At 51.8% G+C, this 27,436-nt stretch overlaps 1 protein-coding gene across 1 annotated transcript in view; it reads left to right on the forward strand.

The window, feature by feature from the left end:
- Positions 1 to 27,436, forward strand: part of TMEM8B (transmembrane protein 8B) — an 804,010-nt gene that overhangs the window by 712,933 nt on the left and 63,641 nt on the right. The window contains exon 10 of the mRNA XM_069626692.1: positions 15,736 to 15,914. Coding sequence (XP_069482793.1) covers positions 15,736 to 15,914 — 179 coding nt within the window. The remainder of the gene's footprint in view (positions 1 to 15,735; positions 15,915 to 27,436) is intronic.

Here is a 27,436-nt window from a genome sequence, read left to right on the forward strand (position 1 = left end):
CTTCCACTTGAGGGTCGGGAGGCTGACAGAGGAGGAGAATGACGGCTTCTACTGGAGGGTCGGGAGGCTGACAGAGGAGGAGAATGATGGCTTCTACTTGAGGGTTGTGAGGCTTACAGAGGAGGAGAATGATGGCTTCTACTTGAGGGTTGGGAGGCTGACAGAGGAGGAGAATGATGGCTTCTACTTGAGGGTTGAGAGGCTGACATAGGAGGAAAATGGTGGCTTCTACTTGAGGGTTGGGAGGCTGACAGTGGAGTAGAATGATGGCTTCTACTTGAGGGTTGGGAGGCTGACAGAGGAGGAGAATGACAGCTTCTACTGGAGGGTTGGGAGGCTGACAGAGGAGGAGAATGAGGGCTTCTATGTGATGGTTGGTAGGCTGACAGAGGAGGAGAATGAGGGCTTCTATTTGAGGGTTGGGAGGCTGACAGAGGAGGAGAATGACAGCTTCTACTTGAGGGTCGGGAGGCTGACACAGGAGGAGAATGACGGCTTCCACTTGAGGGTCGGGAGGCTGACAGAGGAGGAGAATGACGGCTTCTACTGGAGGGTCGGGAGGCTGACAAAGGAGGAGAATGATTGCTTCTACTTGAGGGTTGTGAGGCTGACAGAGGAGGAGAATGATGGCTTCTACTTGAGGGTTGGGAGGCTGACAGAGGAGGAGAATGACAGCTTCTACTTGAGGGTCGGGAGGCTGACACAGGAGGAGAATGACGGCTTCTACTTGAGGGTTGGGAGGCTGACAGAGGAGGAGAATGATGGCTTCTACTTGAGGGTTGAGAGGCTGACATAGGAGGAAAATGGTGGCTTCTACTTGAGGTTTGGGAGGCTGACAGAGGAGGAGAATGATGGCTTCTACTTGAGGGTTGGGAGGCTGAAAGAGGAGGAGAATGATGGCTTCTACTTGAGGGTTGGGAGGCTGACAGAGGAGGAGAATGACAGCTTCTACTGGAGGGTTGGGAGGCTGACAGAGGAGGAGAATGATGGCTTCTACTTGAGGGTTGAGAGGCTGACATAGGAGGAAAATGATGGCTTCTACTTGAGGATTGGGAGGCTGACAGAGGAGGAGAATGATGGCTTCTACTTGAGGGTTGGGTGGCTAACAGAGGAGGAGAATGATGGCTTCTACTTGAGGGTTGGGAGTCTGACAGAGGAGGAGAATGACAGCTTCTACTGGAGCGTTGCGAGGCTGACAGAGGAGCAGAATGAGGGCGTCTATGTGAGGGTTGGTAGGCTGACAGAGGAGGAGAATGAGGGCTTCTACTTGAGGGTCAGGAGGCTGACACAGGAGGAGAATGATGGCTTCTACTTGAGGGTCGGGAGGCTGACAGAGGAGGAGAATGACGGCTTCTACTGGAGGTTTGCGAGGCTGACAGAGGAGGAGAATGAGGGCTTCTATTTGAGGGTTGGGAGGCTGACAGAGGAGGAGAATTACGGCTTCTACTTGAGGGTGGGTAGGCTGACACAGGAGGAGAATGATGGCTTCCACTTGAGGGTCGGGAGGCTGACAGAGGAGGAGAATGACGGCTTCTACTGGAGGGTCGGGAGGCTGACAGAGGAGGAGAATGATGGCTTCTACTTGAGGGTTGTGAGGCTTACAGAGGAGGAGAATGATGGCTTCTACTTGAGGGTTGGGAGGCTGACAGAGGAGGAGAATGATGGCTTCTACTTGAGGGTTGAGAGGCTGACATAGGAGGAAAATGGTGGCTTCTACTTGAGGGTTGGGAGGCTGACAGAGGAGTAGAATGATGGCTTCTACTTGAGGGTTGGGAGGCTGACAGAGGAGGAGAATGACAGCTTCTACTGGAGGGTTGGGAGGCTGACAGAGGAGGAGAATGAGGGCTTCTATGTGATGGTTGGTAGGCTGACAGAGGAGGAGAATGAGGGCTTCTATTTGAGGGTTGGGAGGCTGACAGAGGAGGAGAATGACAGCTTCTACTTGAGGGTCGGGAGGCTGACACAGGAGGAGAATGACGGCTTCCACTTGAGGGTCGGGAGGCTGACAGAGGAGGAGAATGACGGCTTCTACTGGAGGGTCGGGAGGCTGACAAAGGAGGAGAATGATTGCTTCTACTTGAGGGTTGTGAGGCTGACAGAGGAGGAGAATGATGGCTTCTACTTGAGGGTTGGGAGGCTGACAGAGGAGGAGAATGATGGCTTCTACATGAGGGTTGAGAGGCTGACATAGGAGGAAAATGATGGCTTCTACTTGCGGGTTGGGAGGCTGACAGAGGAGGAGAATGATGGCTTCTACTTGAAGGTTGGGTGGCTGACAGAGGAGGAGAATGATGGCTTCTACTTGAGGGTTGGGAGGCTGACAGAGGAGGAGAATGACGGCTTCTACTGGAGGGTTGGGAGGCTGACAGAGGAGGAGAATGATGGCTTCTACTTGAGGGTAGGTAGGCAGACAGAGGAGGAGAATGAGGGCTTCTACTTTAGGGTTGGGAGGGTGACAGAGGAGGAGAATGATGGCTTCTACTTGAGGGTCGGGAGGCTGACAGATGAGGAGAATGACTGCTTCTACTTTAGGGTTGGGAGGCTGACAGAGAAGGAGAGTGGCTTCTACTTGAGGGTTGGAAGGCTGACATAGGAGGAGCATGATGGCTTCTACTTGTGGGTTGGGAGGCTGTCAGAGGAGGAGAATAGTGGCTTCTACTTGAGGGTTGGCAGGCTGACAGAGGAGGAGAATGATGGCTTCTACCTGAGGGTTGGGAGGCTCACAGAGGAGGAGAATGATTGCTTGTACTTGAGGGTTGGTAGGCTGACAGAGGAGGAGAATGAGGGCTTCTACTTGAGGGTCGGGAGGCTGACACAGGAGGAGAATGATGGCTTCTACTTGAGGGTCGGGAGGCTGACAGAGGAGGAGAATGATGGCTTCTACTGGAGGGTTAGGAGGAGAATGAGGGCTTCTATTTGAGGGTTGGGCGGCTGACAGAGGAGGAGAATGATGGCTTCTACTTGAGGGTCAGGAGGCTGACACAGGAGGAGAATGATGGCTTCTACTTGAGGGTTGGGAGGCTGACAGAGGAGGAGAATGACGGCTTCTACTGGAGGGCTGGGAGGCTGACAGAGGAGGAGAATGATGGCGTCTACTTGAGGGTAGGGAGGCAGACAGAGGAGGAGAATGAGGGCTTCTACTTTAGGGTTGGGAGGGTGACAGAGGAGGAGAATAATGGCTTCTACTTGAGGGTCGGGAGGCTGACAGAGGAGATGAATGACTGCTTCTACTTTAGGGTTGGGAGGCTGACAGAGCAGGAGAGTGGCTTCTACTTGAGGGTTGGAATGCTGACATAGGAGGAGCATGATGGCTTCTACTTGTGGGTTGGGAGGCTGACAGAGGAGGAGAATAGTGGCTTCTACTTGAGGGTTGGCAGGCTGACAGAGGAGGAGAATTATGGCTTCTACCTGAGGGTTGGGAGGCTCACAGAGGAGGAGAATGATTGCTTGTACTTGAGGGTTGGGAGGCTGACAGAGGAGGAGAATGATGGCTTCTGCTTGAGGGTTGGGAGGTTGACCTAGGAGGAGAATGATGGCTTCTGCTTGAGGGTTGGTAGGCTGACAGAGGAGGAGAATGATGGCTTGTACTTGAGGGTTGGGAGGCTGACATAGGAGGAGAATGATGGCTTCTGCTTGAGCGTTGGGAGGCTGACAGAGGAGGAGAATGATGGCTTCTACTTTAGGGTTGGGAGGCTGACAGGGGAGGAGAGTGGCTTCTACTTTAGGGTTGGAAGGCTGACATAGGAGGCGCATGATGGCTTCTACTTGTGGGTTGGGAGGCTGACAGAGGAGGAGAATAGTGGCTTCTACTTGAGGGTTGGCAGGCTGACAGAGGAGGAGAATAGTGGCTTTTACTTGAGGGTTGGTAGGCTGACATAGGAGGAAAATGATGGCTTCTACTTGAGGGTTGGGAGGCCGACAGAGGAGAAGAATGGTGGCTTCTACTTGAGGGTTGGGAGGCTGACAGGGGAGGAGAATGATGGCTTCTACTTGAGGGTTGGGAGGCTGACAGAGGATGAGAATAGTGGCTTCTACTTGAGGGTTGGTAGGCTGACAGAGGAGGAGAATGATGGCTTCTACCTGAGGGTTGGGAGGCTGACCTAGGAGGAGAATGATGGCTTCTGCATGAGGGTTGGTAGGCTGACAGAGGAGGAGAATGATGGCTTGTACTTGAGGGTTGGGAGGCTGACATAGGAGGAGAATGATGGCTTCTGCTTGAGCGTTGGGAGGCTGACAGAGGAGGAGAATGATGGCTTCTACTTTAGGGTTGGGAGGCTGACAGAAGAGGAGAGTGGCTTCTACTTGAAGGTTGGAAGGTTGACATAGGAGGAGCATGATGGCTTCTACTTGTGGGTTGGGAGGCTGACAGAGGAGGAGAATAGTGGATTCTACTTGAGGGTTGGCAGGCTGACAGAGGAGGAGAATGATGGCTTCTACTTGAGGGTTGGGAGGCTCACAGAGGAGGAGAATGATGGCTTGTACTTGAGGGTTGGGAGGCTGACAGAGGAGGAGAATGATGGCTTCTGCTGGAGGGTCGGGAGGCTGACAGAGGAGGAGAATGATGGCTTCTACTTGAGGGTTGTGAGGCTGACAGAGGAGGAGAATGATGGCTTCTACTTGAGGGTTGGGAGGCTGACAGAGGAGGAGAATGATGGCTTCTACTTGAGGGTTGAGAGGCTGACATAGGAGGAAAATGATGGCTTCTACTTGAGGGTGGGGAGGCTGACAGAGGAGGAGAATGACGGCTTCTACTGGAGGGTTGGGAGGCTGACAGAGGAGGAGAATGACGGCTTCTACTGGAGGGTTGGGAGGCTGACAGAGGAGGAGAATGATGGCTTCTACTTGAGGTTAGGGAGGCAGACAGAGGAGGAGAATGATGGCTTCTACTTGAGGGTCGGGAGGCTGACAGATGAGGAGAATGACTGCTTCTACTTTAGGGTTGGGAGGCTGACAGAGAAGGAGAGTGGCTTCTACTTGAGGGTTGGAAGGCTGACATAGGAGGAGCATGATGGCTTCTACTTGTGGGTTGGGAGGCTGACAGAGGAGGAGAGTGGCTTCAACTTGAGGGTTGGAAGGTTGACATAGGAGGAGCATGATGACTTCTACTTGTGGGTTGGGAGGCTGACAGAGGAGTAGAATAGTGGCTTCTACTTTAGGGTTGGCAGGCTGACAGAGGAGGAGAATGATGGCTTCTACTTGAGGGTTGGGAGGCTCACAGAGGAGGAGAATGATGGCTTGTACTTGAGGGTTGGGAGGCTGACAGAGGAGGAGAATGATGGCTTCTGCTGGATGGTCGGGAGGCTGACAGAGGAGGAGAATGATGGCTTCTACTTGAGGGTTGTGAGGCTGACAGAGGAGGAGAATGATGGCTTCTACTTGAGAGTTGGGAGGCTGACAGAGGAGGAGAATGATGGCTTCTACTTGAGGGTTGAGAGGCTGACATAGGAGGAAAATGATGGCTTCTACTTGAGGGTTGGGAGGCTGACAGAGGAGGAGAATGATGGCTTCTACTTGAGGGTTGGGAGGCTGACAGAGGAGGAGAATGATGGCTTCTACTTGAGGGTTGGAAGGTTGACATAGGAGGAGCATGATGGCTTCTACTTGTGTGTTGGGAGGCTGACAGAGGAGGAGAATAGTGGCTTCTACTTGAGGGTTGGCAGGCTTACAGAGGAGGAGAATGATGGCTTCTACTTGAGGGTTGGGAGGCTCACAGAGGAGGAGAATGATGGCTTGTACTTGAGGGTTGGGAGGCTGACAGAGGAGGAGAATGATGGCTTCTGCTGGAGGGTCGGGAGGCTGACAGAGGAGGAGAATGATGGCTTCTACTTGAGGGTTGTGAGGCTGACAGAGGAGGAGAATGATGGCTTCTACTTGAGGGTTGGGAGGCTGACAGAGGAGGAGAATGACGGCTTCTACTGGAGGGTTGGGAGGCTGACAGAGGAGGAGAATGACGGCTTCTACTGGAGGGTTGGGAGGCTGACAGAAGAGGAGAATGATGGCTTCTACTTGAGGTTAGGGAGGCAGACAGAGGAGGAGAATGAAGGTTTCTACTTTAGGGTTGGGAGGGTGACAGAGGAGGAGAATGATGGCTTCTACTTGAGGGTTGGGAGGCTGACAGATGAGGAGAATGACTGCTTGTACTTTAGGGTTGGGAGGCTGACAGAGAAGGAGAGTGGCTTCTACTTGAGGGTTGGAAGGCTGATATAGGAGGAGCATGATGGCTTCTACTTGTGGGTTGGGAGGCTGACAGAGGAGGAGAGTGGCTTCTACTTGAGGGTTGGAAGGTTGACATAGGAGGAGCATGATGGCTTCTACTTGTGGGTTGGGAGGCTGACAGAGGAGGAGAATAGTGGCTTCTACTTGAGGGTTGGCAGGCTGACAGAGGAGGAGAATGATGGCTTCTACTTGAGGGTTGGGAGGCTCACAGAGGAGGAGAATGATGGCTTGTACTTGAGGGTTGGGAGGCTGACAGAGGAGGAGAATGATGGCTTCTGCTGGAGGGTCGGGAGGCTGACAGAGGAGGAGAATGATGGCTTCTACTTAAGGGTTGTGAGGCTGACAGAGGAGGAGAATGATGGCTTCTACTTGAGGGTTGGGAGGCTGACAGAGGAGGAGAATGATGGCTTCTACTTGAGGGTTGAGAGGCTGACATAGGAGGAAAATGATGGCTTCTACTTGAGGGTTGGGAGGCTGACAGAGGAGGAGAATGATGGCTTCTACTTGAGGGTTGGGAGGCTGACAGAGGAGGAGAATGATGGCTTCTACTTGAGGGTTGGGAGGCTGACAGAGGAGGAGAATGACGGCTTCTACTGGAGGGTTGGGAGGCTGACAGAGGAGGAGAATGATGGCTTCTACTTGAGGTTAGGGAGGCAGACAGAGGAGGAGAATGAGGGTTTCTACTTTAGGGTTGGGAGGGTGACAGAGGAGGAGAATGATGGCTTCTACTTGAGGGTCGGGAGGCTGACAGATGAGGAGAATGACTGCTTCTACTTTAGGGTTGGAAGGCTGACAGAGAAGGAGAGTGGCTTCTACTTGAGGGTTGGAAGGCTGACATAGGAGGAGCATGATGGCTTCTACTTGTGGGTTGGGAGGCTGACAGAGGAGGAGAATAGTGGCTTCTACTTGAGGGTTGGCAGGCTGACAGAGGAGGAGAAGGATGGCTTCTACCTGAGGGTTGGGAGGCTCACAGAGGAGGAGAATGATTGCTTGTACTTGAGGGTTGGTAGGCTGACAGAGGAGGAGAATGAGGGCTTCTACTTGAGGGTCGGGAGGCTGACACAGGAGGAGAATGATGGCTTCTACTTGAGGGTCGGGAGGCTGACAGAGGAGGAGAATGACGGCTTCTACTGGAGGGTTGGGAGGCTGACAGAGGAGGAGAATGACGGCTTCTATTTGAGGGTTGGGAGGCTGACAGAGGAGGAGAATGACGGCTTCTACTTGAGGGTCGGGAGGCTGACACAGGAGGAGAATGATGGCTTCCACTTGAGGGTTGGCAGGCTGACAGAGGAAGAGAATTATGGCTTCTACCTGAGGGTTGGGAGGCTCACACAGGAGGAGAATGATTGCTTGTACTTGAGGGTTGGGAGGCTCACAGAGGAGGAGAATGATGGCTTCTGCTTGAGGGTTGGGAGGCTGACCTAGGTGGAGAATGATGGCTTCTGCTTGAGGGTTGGTAGGCTGACAGAGGAGGAGAATGATGGCTTGTACTTGAGGGTTGGGAGGCTGAAATAGGAGGAGAATGATGGCTTCTGCTTGAGCGTTGGGAGGCTGACAGAGGAGGAGAATGATGGCTTCTACTTTAGGGTTGGGAGGCTGACAGAGGAGGAGAGTGGCTTCTACTTGAGGGTTGGAAGGCTGACATAGGAGGAGCATGATGGCTTCTACTTGTGGGTTGGGAGGCTGACAGAGGAGGAGAATAGTGGCTTCTACTTGAGGGTTGGCAGGCTGACAGAGGAGGAGCAGGATGGCTTCTACTTCAGGGTTGGGAGGCTCACAGAGGAGGAGAATGATGGCTTGTACTTGAGGGTTGGGAGGCTGACAGAGGAGGAGAATGATGGCTTCTGCTTGAGGGTTGGGAGGCTGACTTAGGAGGAGAATGATGGCTTCTGCTTGAGGGTTGGGAGGCTGACAGAGGAGAATGATGGCTTGTACTTGAGGGTTGGGAGGCTGACATAGGGGGAGAATGATGGCTTCTGCTTGAGCGTTGGGAGGCTGACAGAGGAGGAGAATGACTGCTTGTACTTTAGGGTTGGGAGGCTGACAGAGGAGGAGAGTGGCTTCTACTTGAGGGTTGGAAGGCTGACATAGGAGGAGCATGATGGCTTCTACTTGTGGGTTGGGAGGCTGACAGAGGAGGAGAATAGTGGCTTCTACTTGAGGGTTGGCAGGCTGACAGAGGAGGAGAATGATGGCTTCTACTTGAGGGTTGGGAGGCTCACAGAGGAGGAGAATGATGGCTTATACTTGAGGGTTGGGAGGCAGACAGAGGAGGAGAAGGATGGCTTCTGCTTGAGGGTTGGGAGGCTGACTTAGGAGGAGAATGATGGCTTCTGCTTGAGGGTTGGGAGGCTGACATAGGAGGAGAATGATGGCTTTTACTTGAGGGTTGGTAAGCTGACAGAGGAGGAGAACGATGGCTTCTACTTGAGGGTTGGGAGGCAGACAGAGGATGGGAATGATGGCTTCTACTTGAGGGTTGGGAAGCAGACAGTGGAGGAGACTGATGGCTTGTACTTGAGGGTTGAATGACTCACAGCGGAGGGGAGAACTTTGCCTAGTAGAGCTTTTTCCCCTTTGTTAAGCGCTCTTGTTTCAGGTGACATGACGTGTCAGGGTGACATGGTCCAACTTGTCCTCACCATGCCATTGCTTGTTCCTTCACCCACGCTTCATCCTTTTTGGAGAGATGGGCAGCTGTGCTTTTTCTTAAGCGCCAATATGTATTACAGGTAAAGGAGACCCCACGAGCGCTGCTTGGAGCCCCATGATATTGCTTGGGGACTTTGGAAATTGGGGGCCTATGGCAGAACTAGTTGGGCACTAGCATCCCAGGTCCCTGTCCGAGGCCATAAGACTATGTCTAACAAGGGGATGCTGACCCAGGGTGGCACATTTTACCCTACAGGAAAAGCCACCCTGAAGGTCCAAGTAGGCCAACTCTGCAGATCCACCCTGTGGGCATGCGTGTTGGGTATGACAGATCTCCACAAATATATCTGCTGTATGTTGGCAGGTGCGTTGATGGGTCACTGAGTCTGTAATATGTCAAAACCTTTGAACTTTGCTAAATCACCACAAGAGTGCAATGGTGAAAGGTATTGTGTCTCCAAGTTGCTATGTGTGTGATTTTGTGTCAGGCCGGATTAAGGGGACACAATAGAATGATGGCTTGTACTTGAGGGTTGGGAGGCTGACAGATTTTGAGAATGATGGCTTCTACTTGAGGGTTGGGAGGCTGACAGAGGAGGAGAATGATGGCTTGTACCTGAGGGTTGGGAGGCTGACAGATGTTGAGAATGATGGCTCCTACTTGAGGGTTGGGAGGCTGACATAGGAGGAGAATGATGGCTTCTACTTGGGGGTTGGGAGGCTGACAGATGTTGAGAATGATGGCTCCTACCTGAGGGTTGGGAGGCTCACACAGGAGGAGAATGATTGCTTGTACTTGAGGGTTGGGAGGCTGACAGAGGAGGAGAATGATGGCTTCTGCTTGAGGGTTGGGAGGCTGACCTAGGCGGAGAATGATGGCTTCTGCTTGAGGGTTGGTAGGCTGACAGAGGAGGAGAATGATGGCTTGTACTTGAGGGTTGGGAGGCTGAAATAGGAGGAGAATGATGGCTTCTGCTTGAGCGTTGGGAGGCTGACAGAGGAGGAGAATGATGGCTTCTACTTTAGGGTTGGGAGGCTGACAGAGGAGGAGAGTGGCTTCTACTTGAGGGTTGGAAGGCTGACATAGGAGGAGCATGATGGTTTCTACTTGTGGGTTGGGAGGCTTACAGAGGAGGAGAATAGTGGCTTCTACTTGAGGGTTGGCAGGCTGACAGAGGAGGAGAATGATGGCTTCTACTTGAGGGTTGGGAGGCTCACAGAGGAGGAGAATGATGGCTTGTACTTGAGGGTTGGGAGGCTGACAGAGGAGGAGAATGATGGCTTCTGCTTGAGGGTTGGGAGGCTGACTTAGGAGGAGAATGATGGCTTCTGCTTGAGGGTTGGGAGGCTGACAGAGGAGAATGATGGCTTGTACTTGAGGGTTGGGAGGCTGGCATAGGAGGAGAATGATGGCTTCTGCTTGAGCGTTGGGAGGCTGACAGAGGAGGAGAATGACTGCTTGTACTTTAGGGTTGGGAGGCTGACAGAGGAGGAGAGTGGCTTCTACTTGAGGGTTGGAAGGCTGACATAGGAGGAGCATGATGGCTTCTACTTGTGGGTTGGGAGGCTGACAGAGGAGGAGAATAGTGGCTTCTACTTGAGGGTTGGCAGGCTGACAGAGGAGGAGAATGATGGCTTCTACTTGAGGGTTGGGAGGCTCACAGAGGAGGAGAATGATGGCTTATACTTGAGGGTTGGGAGGCAGACAGAGGAGGAGAATGATGGCTTCTGCTTGAGGGTTGGGAGGCTGACTTAGGAGGAGAATGATGGCTTCTGCTTGAGGGTTGGGAGGCTGACATAGGAGGAGAATGATGGCTTTTACTTGAGGGTTGGTAAGCTGACAGAGGAGGAGAACGATGGCTTCTACTTGAGGGTTGGGAGGCAGACAGAGGATGGGAATGATGGCTTCTACTTGAGGGTTGGGAGGCAGACAGTGGAGGAGACTGATGGCTTGTACTTGAGGGTTGAATGACTCACAGCGGAGGGGAGAACTTTGCCTAGTAGAGCTTTTTCCCCTTTGTTAAGCGCTCTTGTTTCAGGTGACATGACGTGTCAGGGTGACATGGTCCAACTTGTCCTCACCATGCCATTGCTTGCTCCTTCACCCACGCTTCATCCTGTTTGGAGAGATGGGCAGCTGTGCTTTTTCTTAAGCGCCAATATGTATTACAGGTAAAGGAGACCCCACGAGCGCTGCTTGGAGCCCCATGATATTGCTTGGGGACTTTGGAAATTGGGGGCCTATGGCAGAACTATTTGGGCACTAGCATCCCAGGTCCCTGTCGGAGGCCATAAGACTATGTCTAACAAGTGGATGCTGACCCAGGGTGGCACATCTTACCCTACAGGAAATGCCACCCTGGAGGTCCAAGTAGGCCAACTCTGCAGATCCACCCTGTGGGCATGCGTGTTGGGTATGACAGATCTCCACAAATATATCTGCTGTATGTTGGCAGGTGCGTTGATGGGTCACTGAGTCTGTAATATGTCAAAACCTTTGAACTTTGCTAAATCACCACAGGAGTGCAATGGTGAAAGGTATTGTGTCTCCAAGTTGCTATATGTGTGATTTTGTGTCAGGCCAAATTAAGGGGACACAATAGAATGATGGCTTGTACTTGAGGGTTGGGAGGCGGACAGATTTTGAGAATGATGGCTTCTACTTGAGGGTTGGGAGGCTGACAGAGGAGGAGAATGATGGCTTGTACTTTAGGGTTGGGAGGCTGACAGATGTTGAGAATGATGGCTCCTACTTGAGGGTTGGGAGGCTGACATAGGAGGAGAATGATGGCTTCTACTTGAGGGTTTGTAGGCTGACAGAGGAGGAGAATGATGGCTTCTACTTGAGGGTTGGGAGGCTGACAGATTTTGAGAATGATGGCTCCTACTTGAGGGTTGGGAGGCTGACAGAAGAGGAGAATGATGGCTTCTACTTGAGGGTTGGGATGCTGACAGATGTGGAGAATGATGGCTCCTACTTGAGGGTTGGGAGGCTGACATAGGAGGAGAATGATGGCTTCTACTTGAGGGTTTGTAGGCTGACAGAGGAGGAGAATGATGGCTTCTACTTGAGGGTTGGGAGGCTGACAGATTTTGAGAATGATGGCTCCTACTTGAGGGTTGGGAGGCTGACAGAGGAGGAGAATGATGGCTTCTACTTGAGGGTTGGGAGGCTGACAGATGTTGAGAATGATGGCTCCTACTTGAGGGTTGGGAGGCTGACATAGTAGGAGAATGATGGCTTCTACTTGAGGGTTGGGAGGCTGACATAGGAGGAGAATGATGGCTTCTACTTGAGGGTTGGGAGGCTGACAGAGGAGGAGAATGACGGCTTCTACTTGAGGGTCGGGAGGCTGACACAGGAGGAGAATGATGGCTTCCACTTGAGGGTCGGGAGGCTGACAGAGGTGGAGAATGTTGGCTTCTACTGGAGGGTCGGGAGGCTGACAGAGGAGGAGAATGATGGCTTCTACTTGAGGGTTGTGAGGCTGACAGAGGAGGAGAATGATGGCTTCTACTTGAGGGTTGGGAGGCTGACAGAGGAGGAGAATGTTGGCTTCTACTTGAGGGTTGAGAGGCTGACATAGGAGGAAAATGATGGCTTCTAGTTGAGGGTTGGGAGGCTGACAGAGGAGGAGAATGGTGGCTTCTACTTGAGGGTTGGGAGGCTGACAGAGGAGGAGAATGATGGCTTCTACTTGAGGGTTGGGAGGCTGACAGAGGAGGAGAATGACGGCTTCTACTGGAGGGCTGGGAGGCTGACAGAGGAGGAGAATGATGGCTTCTACTTGAGGGTAGGGAGGCAGACAGAGGAGGAGAATGAGGGCTTCTACTTTAGGGTTGGGAGGGTGACAGAGGAGGAGAATAATGGCGTCTACTTGAGGGTCGGGAGGCTGACATTGGAGGAGCATGATGGCTTCTACTTGTGGGTTGGGAGGCTGACAGAGGAGGAGAATAGTGGCTTCTACTTGAGGGTTGGCAGGCTGACAGAGGAGGAGAATTATGGCTTCTACCTGAGGGTTGGGAGGCTCACAGAGGAGGAGAATGATTGCTTATACTTGAGGGTTGGGAGGCTGACAGAGGAGGAGAATGGTGGCTTCTGCTTGAGGGTTGGGAGGCTGACCTAGGAGGAGAATGATGGCTTCTGCTTGAGGGTTGGTAGGTTGACAGAGGAGGAGAATGATGGCTTGTACTTGAGGGTTGGGAGGGTGACATAGGAGGAGAATGATGGCTTCTGCTTGAGCGTTGGGAGGCTGACAGAGGAGGAGAATGATGGTTTCTACTTTAGGGTTGGGAGGCTGACAGAGGAGGAGAGTGGCTTCTACTTGAGGGTTGGAAGGCTGACATAGGAGGAGCATGATGGCTTCTACGTGTGGGTTGGGAGGCTGACAGAGGAGGAGAATAGTTGCTTCTACTTGAGGGTTGGCAGGCTGACAGAGGAGGAGAATGATGGCTTGTACTTGAGGGTTTGGAGGCTGACAGAGGAGGAGAATGATGGCTTCTGCTTGAGCGTTCGGAGGCTGATTTAGGAGGAGAATGATGGCTTCTGCTTGAGGGTTGGGAGGCTGACAGAGGAGAATGATGGCTTGTACTTGAGGGTTGGGAGGCTGACATAGGAGGAGACTGATGGCTTCTGCTTGAGTGTTGGGAGGCTGACAGAGGAGGAGAATGACTGCTTGTACTTTAGGGTTGGGAGGCTGACAGAGGAGGAGAGTGGCTTCTACTTGAGGGTTGGAAGGCTGACATAGGAGGAGCATGATGGCTTCTACTTGTGGGTTGGGAGGCTGACAGAGGAGGAGAATAGTGGCTTCTACTTGAGGGTTGGCAGGCTGACAGAGAAGGAGAATGATGGCTTCTACTTGAGGGTTGGGAGGCTCACAGAGGAGGAGAATGATGGCTTATACTTGAGGGTTGGGAGGCTGACAGAGGAGGAGAATGATGGCTTATGCTTGAGGGTTGGGAGGCTGATTTAGGAGGAGAATGATGGCTTCTGCTTGAGGGTTGGGAGGCTGACATAGGAGGAGAATGATGGCTTCTACTTGAGGGTTGGTAGGCTGACAGAGGAGGAGAACGATGGCTTCTACTTGAGGGTTGGGAGGCAGATAGAGGATGGGAATGATGGCTTCTACTTGAGGGTTGGGAGGCAGACAGAGGAGGAGAATGATGGCTTGTACTTGAGGGTTGAATGACTCACAGCGGAGGGGAGAACTTTGCCTAGTAGAGCTTTTTCCCCTTTGTTAAGCGCTCTTGTTTCAGGTGACATGACGTGTCAGGGTGACATGGTCCAACTTGTCCTCACCATGCCATTGCTTGCTCCTTCACCCACGCTTCATCCTGTTTGGAGAGATGGGCAGCTGTGCTTTTTCTTAAGCGCCAATATGCATTACAGGTAAAGGAGACCCCATGAGCGCTGCTTGGAGCCCCATGATATTGCTTGGGGACTTTGGAAATTGGGGCCTATGGCAGAACTCGTTGGGCACTAGCATCCCAGGTCCCTGTCCGAGGCCATAAGACTATGTCTAACAAGAGGATGCTGACCCAGGGTGGCACATCTTACCCTACAGGAAATGCCACCCTGGAGGTCCAAGAAGGCCAACTCTGCAGATCCACCCTGTGGGCATGCGTGTTGGGTATGACAGATCTCCACAAATATATCTGCTGTATGTTGGCAGGTGCGTTGATGGGTCACTGAGTCTGTAATATGTCAAAACCTTTGAACTTTGCTAAATCACCACAAGAGTGCAATGGTGAAAGGTATTGTGTCTCCAAGTTGCTATGTGTGTGATTTTGTGTCAGGCCGGATTAAGGGGACACAATAGAAATGGCTTGTACTTGACCGTTGGGAGGCTGACAGATTTCGAGAATGATGGCTTCTACTTGAGGGTTGGGAGGCTGACAGAGGAGGAGAATGATGGCTTGTACTTGAGGGTTGGGAGGCTGACAGATGTTGAGAATGATGGCTCCTACTTGAGGGTTGGGAGGCTGACAGAGGAGGAGAATGATGGCTTGTACTTGAGGGTTGGGAGGCTGACAGATGTTGAGAATGATGGCTCCTACTCGAGGGTTGGGAGGCTGACATAGGAGGAGAATGATGGCTTCTACTTGAGGGTTGGGAGGCTGACAGATGTTGAGAATGATGGCTCCTACTTGAGGGTTGGGAGGCTGACAGAGGAGGAGAATGATGGCTCCTACTTGAGGGTTGGGAGGCTGACATAGGAGGAGAATGATGGCTTCTACTTGAGGGTTGGTAGGCTGACAGAGGAGGAGAATGATGGCTTGTACTTGAGGGTTGGGAGGCTGACAGATGTTGAGAATGATGGCTCCTACTTGAGGGTTGGGAGGCTGACAGAGGAGGAGAATGATGGCTTCTACTTGAGGGTTGGGAGGCTGACAGATGTTGAGAATGATGGCTCCTACTTGAGGGTTGGGAGGCTGACATAGTAGGAGAATGATGGCTTCTACTTGAGGGTTGGGAGGCTGACATAGGAGGAGAATGATGGCTTCTACTTGAGGGTTGGTAGGCTGACAGAGGAGGAGAATGATGGCTTGTACTTGAGGGTGGGAAGGCTGACAGATTTTGAAAATGATGGCTTCTACTTGATGGTTGGGAGGCTGACACAATAGTATTTTCATGGTGCATTTCCTGCGGGTGTTGATGAGGTAAACAGGCCGCCACATTCTACTGGTGACAGCACCTCTACAGGGACCTGCATTTGACTCATAGTACTGGGGTTAGCTCCTCCCTCAGCTGGTTAAAGAGTGGGGATCTTGGTATGGGAAGATGAGGCAGGTGGGCTCTTTGCCTATCTTGTGACTCCCTGGATGACCATTGCTTGCATTTACACCTTTCTCCCCCCTCGCCTCCAGGCTGGAACGGCTGGGGCTGCACGGATCCCTCCGAGGCCTTCACCTACGGCTTCCAGCTGCTCTCCACTCTGCTCCTCTGCCTCAGCAACCTCATGTTCGTGCCTCCTGTGGCCATCGCCATCCGCAGCCGCTACCTCCTCGAAGCCTCTGTCTATATCTTCACCATGTTCTTCTCTACGGTGAGTGCCCTGTCATGCGGGCGGCGCGGGCAATAGGTAAGGACCGGGCCAGTGGGCGGACCCTGGGGTGAGACCGAAGCGCCAGGCTGGACCCTAACACACCTTGAATCCACTGCAACTAGCGTCTACTGTGGGTTCCTTGTGTTCCTCTCTGCCACATCCGCTTTCCAATGCATACGTTAAACCCTCTACACCCGGGGTAGGTATCCTGCAGCTCCCCAGACTCCCATTATGTCTCATCACTGATTATACCTGGTAGGCCCTATGGGAGTTGTATGCCAAAACATCTGGAGAGGCACAGGTTGTATATCCCTGCCCTAAAAGATACTGAAGTTGTATTCGAAGTGCCAGACTGGTTGAGGCCAGTCTAGCCCACCTTGAATGGCTCTTCTGCCTCACCATCTGTCCATCTATGGTGAGCCTCTAAGCCTCCTTCCATTCAGACGGATCATGATTAGCCCAGGTTACCCTATGAATTGCTTCCATTCCGACTGAGTGCCAGGCTAAGACTCATGGACTCATTATTGACTCCTTTTTCTGGATGACCCTGATGCTGCCGCCATTGTCAGGTCATCTCTTATCCTTACAGCCACCAAGGCCTTTAGTATCCTAAGGCATATCCGCAGTCTTAGTACATTTATGGGGACGGAAGTTGACTATTGTGTCATTTCTCAGTGGTTCCCATTGTATACGTGAAACGCTTCCAGTCTGATGTAAACAAGGTCACCTTCTTATAAATGCCAGAAACCAGGAGATAAGTTTACATGTAAGTTTATTGGAAGATAGTTACTTCGTAGAGAATAGCAACTGACAACCCTGCAGCTCAGCACTACAAACACCCACCAAGACTCCACATTCTCTGGCAGTGACATCACAGCCCCAGTGAACTCACACATAACACAGCTCACTCTCCAGTAAACAGACACCAAGTTATAGCACAGTCCTTGAAAATTTGGCAGCTCGAGTTGTCCACATCACTCTGACCAGAGAGCATGTTTTTGACAAATCTTTCTGAAAGAGATATCAGGAGTTCCGGTGGAAGATTACAGCAAGTGTAGGTCTCTCTTGCCGGATCACAAGGCTCTCCATGGCCCTTCACATCTATGTTTACATCTTACGGTCAAACCAATTGTGATGCTGGAAATGCATTGGAGGGACAGGGCCTCCGTGTCCTTGTCCTGTACACCCTTATCATGTGTGTTCTGTGTTCTTTTCATGCACAGGAGTCCCTTATGTGGGTACAACCCTGTAGCCCTAGTGTATGTTTTTGGGCACTAGTGGGTGGCCAACAGAGCAGGGTATGGGCTGGTGGCAGCTCCATGCTGAATTTGACAGGTGCTCTGAGTATCCTGCATTTTGGGATACCCAGGTCCTGCCACTGGAATCAGTTGATTCTTGATAGGAGACAAGATGGCCCCTGTGGCCTCTTGCTTTCTATTGCCTGTTACCTTGCATTCCCAAAGTCCTGGGAAGCCCAGACTCTGCCCCTTCCCCCTCACTGGCTGTTGGCTGGAAGAACCATATATGGTATTGTGGTGATGTCCAGGCCAGACTGGCTAGAGTCTTCCCAGTGACTGTATGTTGTGGGTACACCCTTGGGGTGGGACCTGGGTGAATGGAGCATGTGACCAATATGCACTTCATGTAATGGGTGTCTGATATCTGTGTGTGTGTAACACAAAGAATGAGACAGCCCTGCCCGAAACTGACATGAATGCAGTGTGGTGTGCTGAAAGGCTGGGTGCTTGTCCCAATCCACATTCCTTGGTATGGTTATCTGGTTGGAAGTGAATATCCTGATTGGCTGCCCGCCTGCCCGAATGCCCTTCTGAATGATCGGTTGCCCGTGGGTGACTCAGCAGTGTGAATGAGAGACAGAACAGTATATCTCGGGACCTCTCACTTACCAGAATTGTTCAGAAGCTGAAGTTGAAACTTGAAGCTGCTTATCCTTGAAGCCCAGCTGAAGAAGAAGGTTTGCTGCTGCTCACTCTTGACGGAATCTGAAAGCTGCTGTGTCTGTCAAGGACTTATCCAGGAGACCTCTCCCGAGCTACGAGGGAACATCGTGCACCGGCTCATCTTGATCAAGGCGGCCTGGAAGTCAGTCCCAAACAGCTGTCGACCGGAGATGGGGTCCACTGAGAAACACTGAAGTAAAGCACCAGGATTACCATCACCATTGACTGAGATTTGGAGGATCGCTGTAATCTCGGCCACCGGAGCTGCAATGCTCCATTGCCTAAGAACATTTAAACCAAGAACTCCTTTGCCATCACCATCGACCGCTTCTTCCTGCCAGAGAAAGTCAAGATCGCTGACGACCGAGGAGAATCGGCCGGAGGGTTTCCCACCACCTGAAGTCTACAAAGATACCGACGAGTGAAGCGCCAGCTGTGTTCGAGTCCCGACCAACGACACTAACGCTGACACTTGACGCCCACTGCCGGGCCTATGCTCATCATCGAGTCATCTTTGTGGCAACATACTCTTGTCATCGAGGTGCACCGCAACCCTTGTCTACACAGGACATCCACGAACGATCATCACCGCGCACCGCAAAGACCGAAGCTGCTGTCCCGACTACAGCGTTCACCTTTTCTTCATGGCATCTCACCGACAGTGGCTCCTGCTTTAAACTGAGTTTGCTCACGAGGAATCCCTCAAGTGAGTCGTTGACGAAACTCTGCTAAACCAGGTACATTGGGGGTAGTAGAGCATTTTTAACCAGGAAACAAGACTATTTAAACATATATGGACTGGGCTTGTTGATACACTTTATTTACAGGTTGCCCTGGTGGGGGGATCCTCACACAGAACTGTGTCTTGGTAGTGGAGCAAAAATTAATCTGCCATTGTTTAAACCAATTTGTCTTTCTTCCTATGTCTGATGTTGGTTCACATTGCTATTTGATTTGTATGCTGTTGAGACTGTCTGCATTTGGTGCATTTTAACGGAGTCAAGAGGTAACTGTGGTACCTTATTTATCTAAAGAACTGTTATCACGAAACAATGTGTGGACATTCCTTTGTGGGGGCTTGGGAACCAGCCCGCCTCACCTCCTGAGAGATTAAGCCTTGATGTTGTCCATTGCTACCGCATAGAGATTCTTGGCTGGGATGCTCTGTGCTCCTACTCTGCCATATAGAGGGTAGCAGTAAGGAACCCATCTCCAGTCTTAACACCAATGTGTCCTCATGGAAGAAAAAACACAGAGCCATGGGGATCCTTTGGTGGACTGGATCCGGGCTCTTGAACTCCTTTCCATCTTCCTGAAAGATCCATCACTGACCTTCAAATGAAAGATTTAACCTGTCCGCATCAGACTCGCCCCACCCTCCAACAATTCAGAAAATAACTGAAGACCCACCTCTTCTAGGAGTCTGCCCTTCTCAACACCTAGGCAGTCACATCGCCCCACGCACCACCTGACTTGAAAGACATTTTCCACCGCTCTCCTCCCCACCAACCTGTACAGCTGTACCCCTCCCTTGTGCCCCTCTGTATCCCAGCCCCTGCTGTATATCTGTTCTGTTACCTCTTAAAGGTGTTTCATAATGCATCTGTACTGTTTTGTACCTCAGTAAAGTGCTCTGATGTGAATCTGTATTGTTGTACACCTCTGTAAAGTGCTCCGATGTATCTGTATTGGTGTATACCTCTGTAAAGTGCTCCAATGTGTATCTGTATTGTTGTATACCTCTGTAAAGTGCTCCGAAGTGTATCTGTGTTGTTGTATACCTCTGTAAAGTGCTCCGAAGTGTATCTGTGTTGTTGTATACCTCTGTAAAGTGCTCCAATGTGTATCTGTATTGTTGTATACCTCTGTAACGTGCTCCAAAGTGTATCTGTGTTGTTGTATACCTCTGTAAAGTGCTCCTATGTTTATCTGCATTGTTGTATACCTCTGTAAAGCTCTCAGTTGCATCTCAAAGCTAGGTTCATGCTCAGTACATACCATAATAATAAGAGGGCCAAGGCACAAAGCCAGGCAGTGGGTCGAGGCCAGGTAAAGAACCCTAAGGCCATACTGGGGGGTAGAGTCCTAACACAGAACTGCAAGGCCTATGTGCTGCACTGGGCTTACGCAGATCAGATCACATCTCCATGGCCAGATGAGAAATGCACTGGCTACCCATTAAAGCCCTACATGTTGCACTGAGGCTACGCAGATCAGATCACATCTCCATGGCCAGATGAGAAGTGCACTGGCTACGCATTAAAGCCCTACGTGCTGCACTGGACTTACGCAGATCAGATCACATCTCCATGGCCAGATGAGAAGTGCACTGGCTACCCATTAAAGCCCTACGTGCTGCACTGAGGTTACGCAGGTCAGATCACATCTCCATGGCCAGATGAGCAGTGCACTGGCTACCCATTAAAGCCCTACCTGCTGCACTGGCCTTACGCAGATCAGATCACATCTCCATGGCCAGATGAGCAGTACACTGGCTACCCATTAAAGCCCTACGTGCTGCACTGGGCCTACGCAGATCAGATCACATCTCCATGGCCAGATGAAAAGTGCACTGGCTACCCATTAAAGCCCTACGTCCTGCACTGGGCTTACGCAGATCAGATCACACCTCCATGGCCAGATGAGAAGTGCACTGGCTACCCATTAAAGCCCTACGTGCTGCACTGGGCTTACGCAGATCAGATCACATCTCCATGGCCAGATGAGAAGTGCACTGGCTACCCATTAAAGCCCTACGTGCTGCACTGGGCTTACGCAGATCAGATCACATCTCCATGGCCAGATGAGAAGTGCACTGGCTACCCATTAAAGCCCTATGTGCCGCACTGGGCTTACGCAGAACACATCACACCTCCATGGCCAGAGGAGAAGTGCACTGGCTACCCATTAAAGCCCTATGTGCCGCACTGGGCTTACGCAGATCAGATCAGATCACATCTCCATGGCCAAAGGAGAAGTGCACTGGCTACCCATTAAAGCCCTACGTGCCGCACTCGGCTTACGCAGATCAGATCACATCTCCATGACCAGAGGAGACGTGCACTGGCTACCCATTAAAGCCCTACGTGCCGCACTGGGCTTACGCAGAACAGATCACATCTCCATGGCCAGATGAGAAGTGCACTGGCTACCCATTAAAGCCCTACGTGCCGCACTGGTCTTACGCAGATGAGATCACATCTCCATGGCCAGAGGAGAAGTGTACTGGCTACCCATTAAAGCCCTACGTGCCGCACTCGGCTTACGCAGATCAGATCACATCTCCATGACCAGAGGAGAAGTACACTGGCTACCCATTAAAGCCCTACGTGCCGCACTGGGCTTACGCAGATCAGATCACATCTCCATGGCCAGATGAGCAGTGCACTGGCTACCCATTAAAGCCCTACGTGCCGCACTGGGCTTACGCAGATCAGATCACATCTCCATGGCCAGATGAGCAGTGCACTGGCTACCCATTAAAGCCCTACGTGCCGCGCTGGGCTTACGCAGATCAGATCAGATCACATCTCCATGGCCAGATGAGCAGTGCACTGGCTACCCATTAAAGCCCTACGTGTCGCACTGGGCTTACGCAGATCCGATCACATCTCCATGGCCAGATGAGAAGTGCACTGGCTGCCCATTAAAGCCCTACGTGCCGCACTCGGTTTACGCAGATCAGATCACATCTCCATGACCAGAGGAGAAGTTCATTGGCTACCCATTAAAGCCGGTATCAACTACAAAACACTGACGATTGCACATCGCTGCATGCACAAAGAAGCCCGCAAATATCTTAACAGCACTATCTGCACAAAACAACAATTGCGCATATGCGCGTATGATCAACATCCAGCAGTGCGCTATTCGTTGCTCGCGTCCACCCTTTGGAACTCTCTGCCGCTGCACATCAGAAGTGTGCAATCCTACACAGCCTTAATACACCGGTACAAACCTGTGTGTTTAACAGATGTGACTAGAACTATGTGTCTCCTTTTCTGTTTACTTACTGTACCTTCTTACTGTAGCAGCGCCCTGATACCCGTAGGGCGCTACATAAATACATTTAAAAAAATGTTAAAAAAACAATCTTTTGGTATAAAACTTTCCATGCTAAAATAAGGACTGAGCCCGAAGGACTGAGCCCGAAGGTGGCAAAACGGGGTGGGACGTTCCACTTTATTATAGTGCCTGGTGCCCCCCACTGCAGTGAGAGGAGGAGCAGGTGGTCTGGGATGTAGCACACACTCGAGGGAGCGTCCAAAAATCTTCAGAGGCACGCTACTGCTTGCCGGCATCACACAGGTTATTTACCCCGTGCAGTGCTTTCCAGATACCCCATGCAGCAAATACCCCGTAAGACCCCTGCTCATTATTGAAGGGTTATTTTAACAATCTGCACTTATTTGAAGTATTATCCGTTGTTAATGTTCCCACCATACTCCCAATGATGGCCTTTCTGTGATCCAGGGCAAATCACCTCGCTGCCTGCTGCCTCATTTCCATTTAGAGCGCTTAGACACAAACTAAATCACGACTCTGGTGGGATGTCTTTCTACAGAAGCAGAGAAAACCTGCTGGGAACAAAATGATCTCACTGACAAGGAAACTGTGCATGCGGGCTTCCTTGCACATTAAGAATAAGTCATGCTTTTACAGGTCTGCTTCACTTCACACATATTTCCTGTGCGCTGCTCTGTGTTGTAAATACTTGCATTCCTGTGGAAGAAGGTGGAATGGCGCGGTGGGGGGTTGGGGAGTGGGGGGTCGGGGGGGGGGGCACGAATCAGTACCTGGATCCTAAGGTCTACTGTGTTAGGCGGAAACCTGTGCAGTTCCCTCTGGGACCACTGCAAAAGATTTAGGACTACAGGTGTTTGGCAGTAAACCCACTTGGTAGCAGTCTGTACCAAACAGATTCACTTGTTAGCTGTGGCTGAGCAGTCAGACTTCCCTCAAGAAGAGTTAAGCAGTATGTGGAGTATACAATATAGGGCAATTCTTCCCAGCAAGACAAGCAAACACGCAACAAGGCTTCAGTGTAAAGGTATTTATTTATAACGGAACATCTATGGAAAACACTATGGCACTATCACGGCAAACAAATCAAACACAATTACTCTACGAAGAAGAAACGATCAATCCCCCTAGCAATATTTCAACCATTCTAGGTTCTACCGGCACCACTTATTTGCAGACCGAGGTGTATGCCTCAACCTAGATGGCACTCTAATATTTGTTAGGACGGGAGAGAAAAATAGGCAGGTTACAAAAGCAACACAGTTCAATACTTCACGGGAAAAATGCAAGGCAAGAAGGCAAGAATCACAATAGATCATAAAGTTCAGAGGCCAGGCCCACTCGGAGAGAGGCAAGGCGATATGTCCAAAAGTCTCTAGTGGAAATGCGTTCGAGTCTTTGTAGTAAATTGTTATCGGCAGATTGAACCAGTTCAGAACAATACGTGAGAAAGCTTGGAGGCGACCCAACGGAAAGGAGAGGATTAAGACACCTCGCTCGAACCGATCGAAAGGGAAGCCAGGCGGACACGGTACCTTGTTGTGGAGGGCAGCTCCGGCGGGGGCAGTTGTTCCTGGTGGTCGATGCACGTCGGGTCTTTGCCAAGAGTAGAGATGTCCTCGTCGACGAAGAAAAGTGAAGTCCGGTGCACCACCAGGGAAGAGACCAGCCGCGGAGTGCTCCGTCACAAGGCACCACCTTTTGGTCGCGGTACAGGGGTAGAGGCTATCCGGTTGCCGAGGTGCTCTGCACGGGCAATTCGACCACTGCGTCCTGAAGCGAATAAAAAGCAAAGGGGACTGGTTGTTCCCACCAGCCAGGGGAAGAGACTCTCCGGCAGGGAGATCTCCTCTGTCGTCGGGAAGTGGTGAGTCGGTTCCGCAGGGCTCCACCGGAGGTGTCGTCGTGCAGGTCGGCTCAGCGTTACCCTCGTCGGATTCTTAGGTCCTGTGGCGACTTCTGAAGATCCAGTCCCAAAAGCCCTGCTTTTATGCAGAAACCCCCATTCATTCAGCCTAGCTGTCAATCAACACATGCTAAGTGGTGAGCGGGGAGGCTCACCACTTGGGCCAATCACTCCAGAGTGCGACCGGAGTTGGCAAGGCAACTCGGTCCAGGGTGCCTAAACCCCCTCCCACACCCCTGTGGTAACCCAGACAGAATGGCACCACTTTGGAGGGTCTCTGTACAGAGCCCGCCAAAAGTGGAACAAAGGGCTCAATCTTTGGTTTAGGAGTCACAGAGACGAAACACAGACGCCATTTTAAAAACCGAGTTCTGGCAGAAAATACCATCCGATAAACTTATTTACGATAAGTAGACCGGTGGTACGTTAGAGATTAATGAGGAAAAGTATCAACCTCCAACAATGGGACGAATCCCATAGGGTTATGTTCGGGGTCGAACATAACAAGTAGTTTCCACTGCCACCAGCCAAAACTCGACGAGGGGAGACGGGACAGTGCCCCCTCGAGTAACAGATCCAGGAGTAATCGAATTACCCCTACTAGTACGTCCACAATAAGATAGTTTGTAATAGTTCTGTTAGTAAATTTAGGTCTAGTAAAGCCAATGGTGACAGTAGTCAGTCCCCGGGTATGGAGTCTATGGTGGAGGTCCGCTAGGACGCCCCAGTGTTACGGCACATAGGGTGCGGTGTAACACACATAGAAAAACATATGAGACCCTATGGAGTAAAAGACCCCATAGCCCATAGAACACATTGATATTCAAAGGGATTACACACATTCATGTCCAAGAGTGGGAGGAAAAGAGTCTCACTCTTGGCAGGATGGAAAAAACAAACTCCAGAAATCCAGCAAAGCTGCTGGGGGACTCACTAGGTTAGGAAATTCAGCCTAAACAGAGAATTCTCCCTAACATGCTGTTTAACAATTGGGTAGAATATTCATGACTAACTGCACCCTGCACATCTTATGCTGATTTCTCTCTCCCTCTCTCACTTCCTCTCTCTCTCACTTCCTCTCTCTCTCTACCTGTCTGTTTTCCTGTCTCTCTCCCTCCATCTATATCTCTCCATCCCTCTCTCTGACGCACTCTGTCTCTGTTGCTGTCTTTCTCTTTCCCTCTCCCTTTCTCTCTCCCTTCCTCTCTCTCTCCACTCTTTCTCAACCCGTGTGTTTTTCTGTCCCTCTCCCTCCTTCTATATCACTCCATCCCTCTCTCTGACTCGCTCTGTCTCTCCCTCTCTCGCTCTTTCTCTTTTCCTCTCTCTCTCTCTCTCTCTCTGTCTCTCTCTCTCTCTCCCCCTCTCTCACTTCCCGTCCCCACTCTTTCTCAACCTGTCTGTTTTTATGTCTCACTCCCTCCATATATATCTCTCCATCCCTCTCTCTGACTCGGTGGTCTGTCTCCGTTGCTCTCACTCCCCCTCACTCCCCCTCCATCTCTCTCTGGGTCTCCCCCTCTCTCACTTCCTCTCTCTCTCCACTCTTTCTCAACCTGTCTGCTTTTCGGTCTCTCTGTCCCATCTATATCATTCCACCCCTCTCTCTGACTCGCCCTGTCTCTGTTTCTCTCTCTCTCTCTCTCTCTCTCTCTCTCTCTCTCTCTCTCTCTCTCTCTCCCCTCTCACTTCCTCCCTCTCTCTCTCCACTCTTTCTCAACCTGTTTGTCTTTCTGTCTCTCTCCCTCCATCAATATCTCTCCATCCCTCTGTGACTTGCTGTCTCTGTTGCTCTATCTTTCTCTCTATCTGTCTCTCTCCATCTCTCTCTCTCTCTGTCTCCCCCTCTCTCACTTCTTCTCTCTCTCTCTCTCTCTCTCTCTCTCTCTCTCTCTCCACGCTTTCTCAACCAGTCTGTTTTCCTGTCTCTCTCCCTCCATCTATATCTCTCCATCCCTCTCTCTGACTCGATCTGTCTCCGTTGCTCTGTCTTTCTCTCTTGCTCTCTCACTCTCTGTCGTGCGTTCTCCCTCTATCTCTCTCTCTGTCTCGCTGTATGCCCCTTTATCTGTGGCAAGAGTCACATGCTCATGGAGGCATTTGCCAGAATCACCCCAGTTATTGCTGACAGCAGCACAACCAGAGAAAAAACTCAGAGACCTTGAAGGGCCGGGTACTATGTTTTTATGGTTCCGTGTTTTAGGGCACAGCAGCGACAGAGGCATCACACAAGGTGGGGCCCAGCCTGGTATTTAAGGGCATGCATTGGCATAGCATGTGTCCAGCGGGAATGCCGCCATCGGGGTGGGTAGCGGGTATCAGAAAGGCTCTGCAGAGAGTACTGGGTGTTGTGTGTTGGTCTAGTGTTTGCTCCGTGTCATGACGCTCACTTAATAAAAGGGGCTCGGCTGGCACATGGAAGGCAGTGCAGCAGAGCCCCAGGAAGCGGCAACTCGTGTCTGCTGGGTGACCCCAGCTGGAATCTCCTGGTCCGGTGATCCGGAGGGGGTAGGGTGTTCCCTATCCGCTATCCGCTGTGTGCCCGCAGCCGTGTCGGGTGCCCCGACACTCTTTGTGGCCCACCCTGGGGACCGGAGGTGAGCCACCAACATTGGCGACGAGGGCTTTCCGCCCCCTCGCGTGCCCACAGAAGGAAGCGCCAAAGGGGTTGACGTTCCTCTGTCGGACTTGTGAAAAGGTGGCAGAGCCAATAAGCCGTGTGTGCGGTCCCAGTCTGCGACTAGGGCCCATGGAGACACATCTGACATCGGCCACCCAGTGCCGATGCTCTTCGCCTCCACCCCTTCAGGAGGGGTCACCATCTGCGGCGGAGGCCGCCGAACGAAGAACTGCCGGCAGGACAAAAGAAGGCGGTGGAGACTATGAAGGCCCGTGCCCACAAGGAGTCGCCACGTGGGCCTGGTGAGGCAGCCGCTGCTGTAACCCTACCACCAGTCCTCGATGCAGCAGCCAAGGAGCCAGCGGCTCATGAACATCTGGGCTGCAGTGTAAAAAATGTGAGCTCCGGGCTTTAACCGCAGTGCTGCCGGCAGGCGGCGTGCCCTCCACTCGGGAGGACTCGGGAGGACTGCTGAATGAAAGAAAGGGGCGTGGCCCCAGCAGGCCCTATAGCGGTCGACAGAGAAGAGGGGCATGGTCCCAGCGGCGGGCTGACAAAAAGGGAGCAAGGCCATCTCTCTGCCTCCCCCGCAGAGGAGGGGAAGCAGATTCCAACACCCGGGCCGCAGCGGTGAACAGCCTGGCCACCAGGAAAGGAAGGCCCATCAACATCCAGGCCCAAGGAAAATAAAAATGCACATCATTTGTTCAAAAGAGTGGTTCTCGAGTCTCACCAAGCGGCCCATAAAAGGGGTGTAGCATACCTCACCCAGCAGCAGTCAGAAACAAAGAAAAGGAGAAAACTGTCCGTTGGGGGGAGGGGCTGGGAAACTGAACATTAACCCCTCCCGCAGGCCACATCTGTGCCAAACCCGAGGGTAGCTGCTCCACCCGGAGTGCTCGTGCGCCCTCTGGGATCCCAGCATATGAAAGCCAAGGAACAGGGTGTGTGCCATCCGCACTACCAAATTAGCACATCCCAAGGGTAGCAGCTCCCCACGGAGCGCTTGTGC

Source organism: Ambystoma mexicanum, chromosome 6p, assembly GCF_040938575.1.
Source record: "Ambystoma mexicanum isolate Mex_15411 chromosome 6p, UKY_AmexF1_1, whole genome shotgun sequence".
NCBI lineage: Eukaryota > Metazoa > Chordata > Amphibia > Caudata > Ambystomatidae > Ambystoma > Ambystoma mexicanum.